The 16,439-nt window shown below is 42.2% G+C and overlaps 1 protein-coding gene across 1 annotated transcript in view; it reads right to left on the minus strand.

Moving 5' to 3' along the window:
* The window catches only part of LOC147705971 (protein-glutamine gamma-glutamyltransferase E-like), a 285,536-nt gene that overhangs the window by 188,118 nt on the left and 80,979 nt on the right, over positions 1-16,439 (minus strand). Inside the window, exon 8 of the mRNA XM_086932428.1 lies at positions 5,280-5,383. Within this exon, the coding sequence (XP_086788554.1) occupies positions 5,280-5,383 (104 nt within the window). The remainder of the gene's footprint in view (positions 1-5,279; positions 5,384-16,439) is intronic.

The raw sequence follows: 16,439 nt of genomic DNA on the forward strand, positions 1-16,439 counted from the left end.
TAGGTCTGGGCTACATTCTAGACATAATAAATCTAGCTCCGCTCCTAATGTGGATCAAGCTATGGCTAAATCCGAACCTTAGCCTTAACCACAGGATCATTAAAGATTGTCTTAATTTAGACCACAGGAGGGATATTCAGTGGCTCTCCTATGTTGAGTCCTTGGCTGCGAAGCTGGGACGCCCTGAGATCTTCGATAGCCCAGAATCCCTGTGTAAAGCTGATCTAACGTGGGTGAAGACTAACTTTATTAGGCTATGTGCTGCCGAGCGTGAAGCGGTTGAGCTATGCAAACCCTCTGTGAGGGCACATGTAATGATAACTGCATCCCTTGAGCTGGCTCCTTACCTGGCAGTGGTCACAAATTTCTTTCATAGGTGGCTACTGACCAAGTTCCGCTTCAATCAAATTTATATGGTCCTGCGGGACGAGAAAGACTGGTGTAGGCTTGAGGAGTCGTCCCCATTAAATGTGATGGTTTTTCCACCCAGGATAATGCGCACTTCTTGTTTTTTTGCTCTTTTTATTGTGAACCTCGGATTCGATACCTAAAACCAATTCTGAAGGAGATGGGTTTTACGCAGTACAAGCCCGCACTGCTATATTTACAGATGATGGTTTCTCCTGTAATTATGTATTGTACTGCTAGTTTCCTGGCTGCATCTGTAAGAAGTAAGAGACTAAGGACAAGATTGGATTCACAATTGAGGATAGATAATTAATTCCTGTCTACTGTACTGCTGAGCGCAAACTGAACTGAAATGAATTTTGTGTAAATACTCTTTTTTAAACCGTTTTTTAAATTTACGTCATGTTTAATACTGTATTAATTGATTTTAATATGTTTTAATTGTCTTATATATGTCTAGAATACTTTTATGATTTTAACTAATCGAATAAAGTGGTTTTGACTTGACTTGGCTTTAATAATAGCATCTAAGCCTTGTATAGTGATTTTAAAGCAAACCATTATGTATATGTTTAATTATAGATTCTAGTTTCCCTGTGTAAGGACTAAACAAGAGTGCCTATTGTCTCAATTCATATTTAAGTTAGCCCTTGTGCCTTCAGCGATAGCCTCCAGGCCTGACACCAATATTTTACATGATTAAATAAGTAATGGGGAGCATCCTTTCTTATTGTTATCAGGCAACATGTTGTTAACAAAGTCATTAACTGAGAATCCTTACCAATACTACTGGAACTGCTGAACCAATTTGGATCCTTGCAAGGTTATACAATTAATTGAAGAAAGACACCAGAATTAAAAAACTGACAAGCAAAAAAATGAATACTCTGACATGCAATTCCAAAGGTAGTTCGCACAAATGATATACATTCAAATCCAGAGAGCGGTAACTAAAATGTTGAACATTAATGAACTTATCAGTAAGCTAATCCTGGAGTAGCTGTGAACATTGGCACAAACTAAATCTAGGATTCTTGGCAAAAGGTACCACCATAAAAAATGTATGCTATATCAGGGATACCTTAGATTTTACAAAATATATGTGCTTCCAGCAAGATTAACCTTTATACTAAAAAAACCAAAAAATCAAGCTGGCAAGTTTGAACTGGCACCCAAGGAAATCCTTATTAGTTTCTTTGAATAATTGAAGATTCCTTTTAAAAAAAGGTGGCATTCGTTTTTCTAACCTGAGAGAATATCATCTTGTTTTCACTCTAAACTAGACAAGTCTTTGGTTCAAACCTGTCTGTCTAAAAATCTTAGGAGGATTTATATTGTAAAACAACTCATTAATGGGTAACCTTTTGCAATTTTGCTGTTTGTGGTAAAGTCAAGATCTCAATATTTATCCATAACAGTATAGGATTTACAAAACAGGCCCTCATAAGCAATATTTTTGAACAAATACATTCAGGATATATAATGACTAGTTCAAATCTTAAGTTGTTTTTGAAAACCTTTTCCCATCCATAGAGACAGGCCCTTCTAGTGTCTTAGAATAGGACACATAGAGACTTTTTGACAGAGGGTGTAGATAGTATAGTGAGAGAGTAATGCTATTTCTGACATGTGTAGAATGCATGCATAGTGAATTCTCATTGAATGTCTGATGATGTTATTTGCCGCTAGTGTACGTCAATCATCAATATGCTTGATCTGTATATATTTTTTTTGTTATGTGTGAGAAATAGCCACTTGGTCTCTAGTATCATTTCTTTATGGCTGCAAACGGGAATTGAATTTCTACATATATGAGCTGTTACTTTTGCTAATCCCATATTTGATTGATGCTCATCCCAAGTACCAAATGTCGGAAATGTTGTCCCTCTCTCTGCTTCCCTTCATCATGAGTGTAGTGACCTCCAGATGATGTTTCCTTTCTTTCTGCAGAGTAAGTCCTACTTGTGGGTTCCTATCAAGGCATGGAGTATGAATCCTCTATAGAAAAATATCATCGTGCAACTGTGGGCTTCCCACCCATTGATCAACATGTAGGTATTATTGTACTTTTCTTTCAATACTCAGGATACATGGGTCAGCCCTACCTATAGTAAAACATATACCAATATTATTGTTTCTACACATTGCTGTGAATGATGCACCATCATAACAGTTACTGAAGAAGAGAAGTTTAAATTGAGATCAGTATTTAAGCTCCCAAAACTATTACTATATACTGAATATGTATTACTGTAAGCCCCACTAAAACAAATGTAGTGCCTAAATAATAGAAGAAATTACTTAATAGGCACCTCTTGTAATTTTTAGGGCAAACCTTTATTGAAATTCTAACACCGCTTGACACAGACTTATTCCAATGTGGTCTAAGGCATGCGCTATTGCGCCAGTGTTGAAATAGGGTAGACCTGCGTCCACCTATAAAGCAGAGGCATATCTATGATCAGCTGTACAGGCCTATACTTGTTCCTTAAAAGATAACCTCTGAATGGCCTAATTAGCACCCTCCTTACACGCCCTCCCCTAGCAATTGGTATGTAGTCTATGGGAGAGATTCTTACGTTTTTGACTTTTGTGGATCCCCACTGAATATTTAGTAGAATTCAGGGACCCCTCCACTGAAAAGTTACTTTAGTCCACAGAGACTTACTGAGTCATTATTTGAAGCCGGGGACCTGGGCCTAAACATTTTTGTATAATTTGAACCTCAAACCAAGAAAACAAAATACAGAAACAAGTACATGTTAAAAAAACGTCATCTATGTCGCAATATCATAACCAAGTATTGTAAAATTAAAAGTTACATTTTAATGAGAATTTTGGAGCTTTTCTATATGAGGATATTAATTCTAAAATATGAAGTTACATGCTAAATTTAGCCCATCTCTTTTTTACCCTAATGCATTCTCTCTTTTGACAGCGCTTCAGTTCATACCAGCCATTGTCCATATTATATTCTGTTTGCTGTACTTATGCTTCTCCCATGAATCAAAAACAAGAACAATTAATGAAGGTCAAGAATACTCCTTATTGAATTCTGACCAGGTACTTATATTTTTTATTTTGCAGGCAAGGTAAGAAAGGTCCAAGGATACCAAGGCTTAAACAGCGCTTTAATAGCTGCTTTTATAGGTGAATGGAGACACACTTGAAGCTCTTTTTACCCTTGACTTCTTTTTTTACTTTCAACATTTAAAAAAAATATATTTTCATTAACAAAGATAGGACAAACTGTACATATATTTACAATACTATACAAACCAATTTATAAACGAAACATGTCACAATGTATCTACACAAACTCAAAAAAACATCATCACAACAAAAAACACATTAAATTGATGTGTACTTAATCTCAATAAATGAGAGACAAAATCAAAAGGAGGAAAAGAAAGGCAAGAAGGAAGGAGAGCGTAAGGAATGGAGTCAAATTAATGAAACTCTTTCATGGTGTTAAAGCTAACAAATAGTTCTTGTGAGTAAATTATTCTTCCTTCAAATATGTCTCCAGGTGTGCCTGTGCCTCCAAGTATGCCATGAATCAAGCAAAGGATACCAACTTAGGTCCTGATTTTGAGTTTGGATATCCCAACCATTGTATTATAAGTGCATTATATCCAATGGAACTTCTAATACAGCAGACAAGATATCCGTCATGTTTGTGATAGAGTAACCCTTCCACTAAATACTAAATCAGGACCTTAGTTTTGGCCTCCAATTTCAAATTCCTTAACAATTACAGAACATTATACATTTTACATCTGTATAAACCTTATTCATTTGGCAGTATTATTTACTTTTCTAAGCGGTTGTGGACCACCTTGAGTATGCATTGCGGAACACTAGGTGCCCACGGACCACAGGTTAAGAATCACTGCTCAATGGGCCCAAAACATGAGATGTTTTCTGTGAGATTGTCTCCAGAATTTGAGTAGTAGACCAGTAGCAGACAATGTGTAATCAAGGATTTATTCCTGTCATACTACATTATTAAACCAAGAGTGGTTCAAGAGGACATAGCACATACTTATCACAAAATCTTTGTGAATCTGTGCCTTTTCAGAAGCCTTCCCTTTTTCAATATAGTTGTTAATAATATAGGATTATAGCCTGCTGTCAAAGACTACACCGATTGTTGAAGGCCATGATACTGAGTTATAGCCCTGAGCCACAGGTTAGGGCTTATAATGAGAGCCTTTAACAACCACTATAGCCTACGACAGAAGGTCTATGGGGTTATTAGAACATTCCATCTACTGAGGGAAGAATGTTCCAAAATAAACAGGAAGAAACTGAAAGTCAAACATTGGAATGTTGTAGGTGAAGGTCTAAATCAGCCATTATAGGGTCAGATTCATTCTAATGACTTCATTGGTGCTCTCAGTACTCAAATATTCACATTATTATTAGATCTTTGGAATGTTGGGAAGGCCTTTGAAAATAATGGAGTGCTTCAGGCTTCTAATGGCCGGTAGAAGCCCCAAGCTCCAACATTCCAATGTTGTCATTCACAGCAGACCTCATGGAGCCAAGGGGATGTCACCTCCCTTGGCTCTGTGTGGGCTTTGCTTTATTTGTTAAAGCATTCTGTCCTCTTGTGGTGGGATGTTGTAATAGTTTTATAGACCTTTTTATAGACCTCTGTACTTGGGCTATACCAGCATTAAAATCCCACTCACTTGTTAAAGGTCTTCAGTTCGGGTCTTTAACACTGGAGCTGGCCTTTAATGGCCCGGGCAGCCTGCTACGGTAGGCTTTAAGGTTATATTACATTTCAGTTCTGCAATGCACACTCATAGTCTCGTGATTTGTCAAGTTACACATGAAGACTGGAAAAAAATACTTTCTCTCACCTTCACTTAGTTCTTGAGGTGTAGCATCTAGAACCTGCCACCCATCATATGCTGATCCCAAATCCGGCCGAGTGAACCAGCCCTCATTCCAGACGTGAAAGTTCCTAAAACATATCAGGTTAAATTGGGTGACTGGAGGCCATATGTAGAAGAGGGACATGATAAGGGTTCATTTCCAATTCAGAAGTTTCAAAGTTTGCCTGAATTTATCATGTCACTTTAAAAGAGAAGGCTAAAGAGGACTCATTAGATCAAATCTAGAGAACATAGTTTGACGACTAAGACTAGACAGAGCTACAACGATGGGCCTGACTCAGAACAATGAGTCAAATACTGATCCCTGTGAAAATCAATGTTTGCACATTGATCATCATAATTCAAAGATGTGTGATAAATTGGCCACCATCTGCTTCCCATCGGCCCAGGCTAATTTTTTCAGGTCAAATCTGCCAATATATAGTGGAGTAGAAAAACAGCAAAGTTTGCTGTACAAAATGTTGCTGTAGAAAAACAGCAAACGTGGAATTTGTCATGTTAAATTCTGAGGGGCAGATTTACAAGCCCCTTGCGACAACTTTATGCCACTATTGCATCACTTCTATGATGCAGCAGCGTCGTAAACATTGTGCCACATTGCAACATATTTACAATGTGACGCTTCTAGGGAGATGCGTCAGGTTGTATAGCCCTGCCCTACATGATACCTATTTCAGGTATAACGTATGCAGGGTGGGGGTTCTGACGTACGAAAACCTCATAAAAGTGACGCAGTGAAATCTACAAGATTTTACTGAGTCACTTTTAAGATGCCACTGCGTCAAAACCTAGCACCTGCTTGAAGCAGGCGTAAGTAGTAATGCAGCATGATAGGAATGGGCATTCCTTACCATTGCTGGAGTTGTACCGTGCATTGTAAATGCAACTCATCCATGGTGGCGCAAGGGTTTTTTTACGTGTCCCAAATTAACTGGCGCATCTCTGCTAATATGCAGAGATGCACCAGTTCTTGTAAATCTGCCCCTGAATCCGGATGGTATGTCTCACTGCCGAGTTAAAACCCTTGCATCTGTGTGAAATATTGAAAAAAGTTAATATAAATTGCACTGCTAGAGTCAGGAAACATCATTTACGTTTTTTAGCAATGGTCAGTAGGTTGTTTAATGTTTTTTTTGCTATGAAGTACTTTGAAAATGTGTATCCATAGTAAATGATAGAAGCAATAAGATGTTTAGCTACAATATATTAACTTACAACCTTGCGGTTGTTTTTAAGTAACAATGTGACACATTTATCACCAGTTGACCTTTTTATCAAACTGGAATTTGCTGATAACTTTTGCATTTATGCATTTGCCATAGTATACAGTGCGACCAAAACATCTTGGGTACTAGAGCACTTTGCAATTTAATACAATCTATTTACTTAAGAAGCAATTGACCAACACCAAATACGGTTACCAGCTTCACTTTTTAATGAGAAGCAGAGGTAAATAAACCTGCACTGAGAAGACCCTATGAAAAAGTTTTAGGACCTACCTACTGTTGGACGCCTAATCTCGGCAAATCTTGCATGCCACGCATTAACACAACCTGCCGTGAGGGAAACGGCCAGTGCCCGGGGAAAATCCGCCGTGAGGGAAACGGCCAGCACACTGAGGCAATCCAGGGCCAGGGACTACATCCCCCCAGCAGCCCCGGCCCCACGGCGCTCCCGTGACGCTCCTGCTGCGCCTGCTGGCGCCATAACATCGCGGAGCTTCGAGCGGGGCGGAGTGGACGCCTAATCTCGGCAAATCTTGCCTGCCACGCATTAACACATCCTGCCGTGAGGGAAACGGCCAGTGCCCGGGGAAAATCCGCCGTGAGGGAAACGGCCGAAAAGGGGAAACAAGGGGACCCTACTCACAGCGGAACCAGGGCAATATGTTTATCCAAAGAACAATGGTTCCTGTGGCATAATTATTTTTACACAATATTCAATATGACAGCTTAAAATAGCACTATTGACTTATAACAGAAAAGGGTTTGGCAAGGAAAGAAGCACACATATACCAATTTTCAAGAAATTACTTCTTGTATTTCAACTAAGACAATGAGTCTTATATTTATGACAGCGACATATATACAAAAAAAGTTGCAATGTGTCCCCAGTGATTTTGTGAACAAAAAACACAGAACATAAAACAATAAGTGATCTGTACAGTTTTTGTTGGTGGTTTACAGAGGGAAAATGACCAAGCACAAAAATAAAGCAATTATTATCAGTGACTATCTGCAATCATAGAACACTGTGCTTGAGGGGTTCATTCCCTATGGCGTAGACGGCGTTTCGACCTGCTTGATGAAGGTCTCGTCAGGACTAAACAGTGAGGGACATCTAGGGGGAAAGTGAAAAAGTGTGTAAATATGTGTAGTCGCAGTAGTTAATAATTATATGTGGACTAAGGTGGACGAATAATACCTTGTGGTGTCTTTAATAACGCAACCCATGTGTGATGGAATAATAGAATTAACTTACAGTATACCCAGCCGGGTACTGTCGGGAAGCAAGATAGAACAATCAATTGTTATTCACACACGTACTGTAGAATGGGCAATTGTATATTAAGAGCCGCAACGTAGGCATTTGTATAACAGAAACCGCCACTTACCACTGAGGATAAATTGCGTGGTAATCGTAAGTATAGAGCTGACGTTCAATACGTTTGCAGCAGAAAGCAGGAAAATACCTGGTAAGGGAAACGGCCAGCACACCGAGGCAATCCAGGGCCAGGGACTACATCCCCCAGCAGCCCCGGCCTCAAGGCGCTCCCGTGACGCTCCTGCTGCGCCTGCTGGTGCCATAACATCGCGGAACTTCTCCCGCCCTGCGGGACGCGCGCGGGCAGCGCCGGCTGAGCCCGGGCAGAGGGCGGGCCATCTGTGGCCATCAGGGGTCAGCAGTGGTCGGGTCGGGCCACCCTTCTTCAATCCGCCATGGGAAAAAGGAAACAGACATGTCGAGGTGACCAAGAAGGTAAGGTCGCCAAGATTCCACGTAAATCAGAATCCATAATATCAAATCTAACATCCGCGGTGGGGGCCCTAACTAAGGAAATTGCACATGCTGAAAAGGAACTTGGTTTGGAATCTAGCAGCAACACCTCTGTTATAGACAATGGCCCCATTCCCGATTCTGTACAGAGTAATACCACTAGAACGTACCATTATTACCATCAAAACCCCTTGTCATGCACCCCTGCAGTCTGCACCTCCAAGCCCCCCAGCTTTATTAAACCCCACTCAATTAAATGAAACCTCACAAGCGCCACTGCTCATGACTACGCGAAGACGAAGATCTCATTCTAAGGGTGTCAAAAGGAAAATCATTCGTGGGAAATTTTCCCCACCAAGCGGCCACCACAAGGGACAATGTTTGTGACATTGTGGAAGAACTGTTCACAAAAAGACTGGAACCAGCTTTGGAAGCAGTTGCAAAGGACATTGTGGACACACTAAACAAATGTGTAGCGGGCCTATTGGCTAAGTGTAAGAAAATTGATACCCTTCTCAAACAATTTGTAAATCAGAATGAGAAGGTGGTTAATTCATCACCTGCTGTACCCAGTAATATATGCAGTAAAATCGCAACTAAGTGCACAGAAATTCCCAGTGGGAAAACTCAGAATAAACGGGGAACTGTGGAGGGGTCCAAGTACACAAAATTGGGAGAATATTCTACAAATCAGGCACCCAGTGAACCCCTTCACAGACCGAAATGTTTGCACCTCCCCCCAGAGTCGTCCCCCTTGGTGGCCGTCTTTACAGGGATTCCACCACTAAGGTCAAGCAACGGCGAGACAAATAAAGACTTGATGGACCTGGCTAGGGAATACTGCGCAGAGTTTAGCTCTGGAGGCACAGATATTACAAGTACGGTCATTGCGGCAACAAGGGTTAGCTGGGTGGGGTACCATCCTAAAACTATCCCAGGGGACTGCCTTGTTGTGAATTTTAACAGCCACGATAGCGCACATAGACTGTTCTGGGATGCCTCAGCTTCGTCAAATTATGGTATCAGACCCCTCCCTCTGGGTTATTTTTATCCTCCGGGTGGAATAACAAGACCGCTGGGTAAACTCCCTGTGACTCGTCAAGTGGGTCCTTCATATGCTACCTTACACCCATCTTACCAGCAGCGCTTTAACACGGTACAACAAAGACCTGCCCGAGAGCTATCAGATGGGGTGGGAAGTGTTTCCCTTAGTGTAGTTGACTATGTATCTCAGGATAGTCTAGGCCCACCTGTCATTAGTCTTACTAACCATTTCTCTGCCTTGACTCCAATGGAGACGAACAATTGACTCCCTGATGCTTTAGCCGAGGACAAGGGGTGGCCTAGTTTACAGAGACCATGCTGTAAAATTCTTACCTGGAATGTGGCGTGATTAAGCGCTAACATTTCTGATCCTCTTTGGCAGGGGTTTATTAAGCAGTATGATATACTGACCTTCCAAGAGACCTGGGATACATCGTCCAGTTTTTCATTGGACGGTTTCCTCAGTTTCTCTACCCTAGCAGTACCGGGATTGAGAGGAAGAGCTAAAGGGGGTTTGCTTACATTGTTTTCACTTAACCTGGTTGGGGTTTTCAAAAAATTAGAACCTGCTCCTATGAATGCACTAATAATTGAATGGACCATTTCGAACTATCAAAAAATTTTAATTATCAATTTTTATAATTCCAGGGAGTATGAGCACCTGATTGCCCTGGCAGATTTTCTGTCAGTCTATAAACATGATTGCACTTCTGCCCCAGAGATGGTTATCCTGGGAGATTTTAATATTCACCCCTGTGAGGGGGATTGTTATAATGATGGACATGGAGGATCACCTGTCGAGGGGATCACCCATTTTGAACATAGCAAGGAGGGTGATACCCTTGAGAGCCTCCTTGCCAACTCAAATTTATTTGAACCAGGTTTAGGCAATGACGAGGTTAGAGTGCCCACATTTATTGGGAGGGATGCAAACACCGTCATTGATTATATTTTTGTATCACCTGGGGTGCTAGCCAAAACGCAGGAGTATAGGGTAGTGACCGTAATTTTTAGTGACCATAACCCGGTCTTATTGGCTGTGGACCTTGAGAGTTTTTTGCATGGAAGGAACTTAGGTGTGGTGGCCCCAAGAGACTTGTCAACTAGGGAGCAGGGCAGGAGGGTAAAGTGGGAGAAGATTATTCCAGAAACCTTTTTTAAGACACTTGCACAGGAAACCGAGGCTAATATGGCCGTTTGCCTTGACCCCACTTCACCAGGGGCTGATGTTGTGGTTGCCTATGTAGAGATATGCTCACAGATTTCTTGGAGTCTAGGAATGGCTCACATTGTGAGAAGGTATATAAATGGTTCGATAAAGAGTGTTCACTCACCCATAGTGCTTTCCTTAAAACACTAAGACATAGACCCAGGGACAAGTTACTTGTGGCGAACCTTCGTAAGGAATATAAATTGGCACTTGCAAAACGCAAGAAACAAATTAAGGAAGAAGCCTGGGATAATCTGCAATCTGCAGATGTGTTGAGGGACAGCAAAAAATTTGGTGCCATTATTAACCAGTCCTTTTTCACTGAGGATTGGAAATCAGATATGGACTGTGAAATTGAAGATGAGAGTTGGCTTAAGCATTTCAAAAACATCTATGACACCGAGTTAGGGGTCTTAACTTCCTCAGACGCAGTTGCACCTCGAAATACCACGTCCATTAAGTTTAACACCTCTGAAGTGGAAAAGGCGATAAAAGATACAAGCAAACATAAGGCCCCTGGTCCCGATGGGGTCCCTGCAGACCTCTACATCCTGTACCCACAATTTTGGTCCAAAATCCTAACCAATGTCTTTAATGCAATACCCACCGCAGGCTCCCCATCCTCTTGGTCAACCTCCATTATTGTTCCGATTTTCAGGAAGGGGAACAGAGGGGACCCCGCTTGCTACAGGCCAATCTCCTTGCTGGACTCTGCCGTTAAGATCTTAGGCAGAGTCATTTTACAGAGACTGGGGGATTGGCTTGAGGGGAGTGGGATCCTTTCTGATCTCCAGTACGGCTTTAGAGCACACAGGGGGACTATGGATCAATGCTTGAACCTTCACTTTATTATTAGCAAGTACACAGTGGTGAAGGAGGGGCTTCTATATTTGGGTTTTATGGATCTATCTTCAGCATTTGATTTGGTTAATCGTTCTAAATTATGGCTTATTTTGTGGGATATGGGTTTGGACACTACTCTGGTTAATTTTTTAAATGATCTTCATCAGAACTTGTCGGCTTCTGTTAGGGTAACAAGGGATGGCAGGTGTACTGAGCAATTTAGATCAGGAAGAGGGGTCAGACAAGGCTGCATTCTGGCCCCTCTCCTATTCACGCTCTATATCAACTCTTTGGGTAAATCCCTAGACCTGGCCACCCTGGACGTCCCGCGTATGGGAGGGTCAGCTATTCCGGTCCTCCTGTACGCGGATGATGCCGTCCTACTTGCACGTACTGGTACGGGATTACAAAGACTGCTAGATCACTTTGGCTCCTTTATGGAAGCCCTGGATTTAAAAATCAATACCTCAAAATCCCACGTAATGGTGACTGGTCCACGCAGGAAAACTATGAAGATCAAAACCTTTAGATGTAATGGAACACCAATTTCAAGGGTACCCTTCTTTTGTTACTTAGGCGTTGTATTCGACGAAAGGGGGAACTGGGGCCCCCATTTGAAACTCAAGGGCAATGTGGTCACAAGATCTCCCACAGCCCTTATGAATTTCTCTAAAAGACTGGGTTCGAGACCCATGGAGGCCATGATCCGCATCTACAAATCAAAGTGCTTAGCAATTGCCTCATATGGGGCCGATATTTGGGGGTCTGTCCAAATATCAGGGATCCAAATTATAGAAAATAAGTTTATCCGATCCCTTTTGTCACTCCCACAATCCTCCCCTACATATTCAATTCACGGTGAAGTGGGTTTGGGGCATATTTCTGATCACTTAAAAATGGCCCCTCTGTTAAGATGGGTTAAAACCTGGCTAAATGAGGAGATCACGTTGAACCACCTGATATTCAAGGACTGTATGGCCTTGGACAGAGCGGATAGAATACCCTGGCTCGCGTATGTTAGAGCGGCATGCGTGAGGCTGGGGCGTCCGGACATGTACCTATCACACAGGGCCTCAGGAACGAGGACGTAGGGTGGATCAAGCATAATTTCCTCAAACTGCTGGAGTTAGAAAGGGAGGAGGTTGAACTTAGGAAACCTATGGTGAGATCAATTTATCAACTGGCAATCTCCCCAGTCATGGAACCTTATTTGAAGTACGTGACTAAACCCTATCATCGTTTCCTTTTAGTCAGATTTAGGTTCAACCTCATTCACCTTACGCTTGGCACCTATCCGAAGTGGGGGACCCCAGAAAATACCCCACCCTGTACCTGTGATAGTTTTTCTACACAGGACACGCTTCACTTAGTGATGTTCTGTGAGCACTACTTGGTGGTCCGCAACATTTTTTTATACCCAATCCTGAAGGAACTAAAATTTGCCCAGGTGGGGCCTGCCCTCCTACATCTACAAATGCTTGACTCTGTTCAGGTCACATACAGTGTAGCCAGTTTTTTGGTAGCGGCAGCGTGTATAAACAAAATAAGACTCACCCAGATGAACACAATACCAGGATAATATTGTCCCCCCCAAAAAATTTTTTAGCATGTAATGTATTGAGGATAGTCTGATATTGGGCTGGGTTCATTGATTTATGACATTGATTTTATTGTATTTTCTCTTTGTATCAAAGATTTTAACTGTTTTAGATAGTCCATAAAGAAACGGTAATCATGTGTATATCTGTATATTTGTATAATTTTAATATGTATAATAATTAATTTTGCATTGCTTTTATGGTTTTTATTAATCGAAATAAAGATATTTGACTGACTGACCTACTGTTGAACCAAAAACAAAATGTTACAATTGTAAAATGCTAGTGTCTCATGCGAAGAGCAACATGTCCAGTGAGGCCATTTGTCCAATTGCCAAGACAAGGAAATATATGTCACTCAAATATGCATTTCCTAATATATAAACAGTAATTTATTATTTTGCACCCATTCTTGTGACTGATGACTACTGCCTAACACTGAATGGGATTTACATGTTATAGATGGCACCAGCTGTTATTCATCATGCATGGATGATGACCAGAACCCTACTGCAAACCTATACATACTGGATCCTTTCATTGCAAAGACCTCATCATTCCATGTAGAAAATAAATAGCAACCTTCTCAGTGCTTAATTTCAGCCAAGGATTGACCGTGCTCGGCACCACACCTAATTGACAGCACCAGGATTTATGACAGTGTGCCTCATGGTGTCACTGTCTGGCTAATTTAGGTATGAGCACCACAGCCATTGGTTCAGTTTACATTTACAATAACTAATACCTGCCTCCCAAGCCATTCTTATAGCGTTGGGGGCCTAGAATAGTATGAATTGTCACACTTGTAGGAGTGTGATGGTTAGTTGCTGTGTTTGCACTATTATTGGCAACTGGCAGGGGCAATGTGTGGCGCATGCTTCAGTGGCCTCCCGATTAGAGCCCTGTCACTTATTCTTTTACAAATTTAGCACTGACCCTGCTTCCCACTATTCCTCTACTATCATATTAACAATATAGTTACTTCAAAGCGCTACATCAAGGTGATGACAGGATGACAAGCTGTAGTAATTGTCGAGGCTGATGTAAAGGTTCTGTCTGTTCCAGCGGTGTCACTGCAAAGCATGCCATTGTGAACAGGGCCAGACTGGGAACAGCAACCAGTCCTGGCAGATTGCTACTCGACTGTCCCAGGGGTTGTGGAGGGAAGGGGCCTCTAGTAAAAAGCACAACTTCCGCTTTTGTTACTGGGGCCCAATATTGCAGAACTGCTGAAAAACCGGCCCAGGCGACAAAGCCCGAAGGCCAGAAAACCGGAAACCACACCTCTGGCCCACCACGAAAAATACCCAGTGCCTGTTATGGCCAGTCAGGCCCTGATTGTGATAGAGGTGCGCCTTTCACACGGCCCATAGTTTATCTCGATCCAGATTTGTTAGTTCGTCCTGTGCTGCAGGCCAGGCTCTGACCTACAGTTCTCCATGCTTCAGAATCAGAGGTGTGCCTTGCTCTATCCCTCCTTCAAGTGTCTAAACTAACCATGGTTCCAGTACCATTTTGAGGTAGCTGGTTGTCTCAGCTGTTCCGAGAACTACACTATCTCAGAATCATTGGTAGAGGACTGCAATCACAGAGTCAAAATAGGGAACCTTGCAAGTACTTTTTTCTATTAAAAACTTCCATATAACCTGGAAGAGGAATTTCAAGGGTGTACCCCAGGATACATACTGCACAGGGCTCCTCGAGGGAGTGAGATTCACTGCCACCAGGAACAACTCGAAGCGCAAAAAATGCACAAGAAATGTATATGACAATAACATAGTCATGATAGAGTTGAGTGACCTAAGCCTGAAATGGCCTGAGGCTAACTTCAGATGCTATAGAAACTGGAGAGAAAAAAGCTGATGCTATGTAGTGACCTCATCACAGCCATCCACAACTTAACTTAATCAAAAATATCTGCTCCATAAGTACACAATATTCACTCTCAGTGTCTATCCCACATGTAGCATGCAGTCTCTGTTTCTGAGGACACCCCTTTCACAAGTTAGAATCCCAACCTCTTGAAGCAGACTGTTCTGTACCTTAATCCAAATAAAATAGGGAAACTACTAATTTAACTTAAAGTTTTTTTTATATATCTATCTTTATTGTATTTTTCAGAAAAATACAAATAACCAAGGCAAGCAATCAGTTATTGGTTATTAGGGTGGTCAGGGGACAGTCAAGGATACCAGATACATTATCATTGGGATCGGTAGTTGCTTGGGCTGATAGACAACTCATGGTACAGACACAAACTTCAGGGCCAGCAAGTTCAATGTCATACATTCGTATTCTGGGGGACCATAGCCCCGGCATCCGTACAACTCCTTGGTATCCCTGAAGGTCGCGGTTACTCACCAGGCATGGGCCACTTGTGCCTGGAATGTGAACATAGGTGTGGGTCACATGTCCATCATCAGGCTTGCTTTCTAGTTCTTCAATAAAAGCATCCAACGTATCATATCTCTATAACCCCCTCTACTGATGCTATATGGCAGACTGGACAGTTACTTCTGCCTAAGCCTATTTGAGCAGGTCAGTTTTCCATCTCTGCAGTGGGGGGGCTGCTGCAGATTTCCATGCCATGGCGATTCCACGCTGTGCCAATACCAGGGCTAGATTCACAATACCATTAGCGTTTTTATTCTTTGTTGATGTTGGGCACACCCCTACTAATGTCTGCACCATGTCAAGGGGAAGGAGCCCTCAATCAGCTCCCCCAAATAATGCAACACTTCTTCCCACTATCTGGTGATCACAGGGAAGTGCTTAGTATCAGCACAACAGGGGCAAGCAGGGCATGCCCCTGGCAACATGCACCTTGCCCTCTTTGGTGTCAGGGAAGTGTGGTGTAGGATATTAAACTGGGAGTACCGCAGCCTGGCATTCAATGATGATACCTTCTTTACAGATTGTAGGCACAGTTTTCAGACAGTCTAGATCGATTCCCATCCTAGTCTAGTTTCCCACTTATTTTTCAGCTGCTTCCTGAGTTCGGTAACTGGCTCCATAAAAATTAGTGATTATCTAGTGTTGGTGGTCATGAGTCAGCAAAACTGTCAGCTCGGACAGACTTTGTGGAACCCCACCCCCATCCCCAAATCTGTCTCTGCAGAGAGGATAGTGCTCTAAATCGGAGGGAGCATATTGGGCTCAATCGCCGAGTTTGTGGAAGGAACCAGATCGGTAGGTCTGACAAGTATGGCAACTGTCCACACATGCATGGACACATTTTTCCAACTGATCCTGGCCGCTTTTAATAACTTATGGTCTGCTTTTGTGACCAATGCCATACCAATTAAGTAGTTGAGAATGCCAACCTGCCCCAATTCCCCCGGCACACTCCTGCTCCCCCAGCCCAGCCAGTGTTCCGCCTATTGTAATTGGGGTTAAGCATAATATAATTGATAGTTGGGTGCTCCCAGTCCC

Source organism: Lissotriton vulgaris, chromosome 7 (assembly GCF_964263255.1).
Source record: "Lissotriton vulgaris chromosome 7, aLisVul1.2, whole genome shotgun sequence".
NCBI lineage: Eukaryota > Metazoa > Chordata > Amphibia > Caudata > Salamandridae > Lissotriton > Lissotriton vulgaris.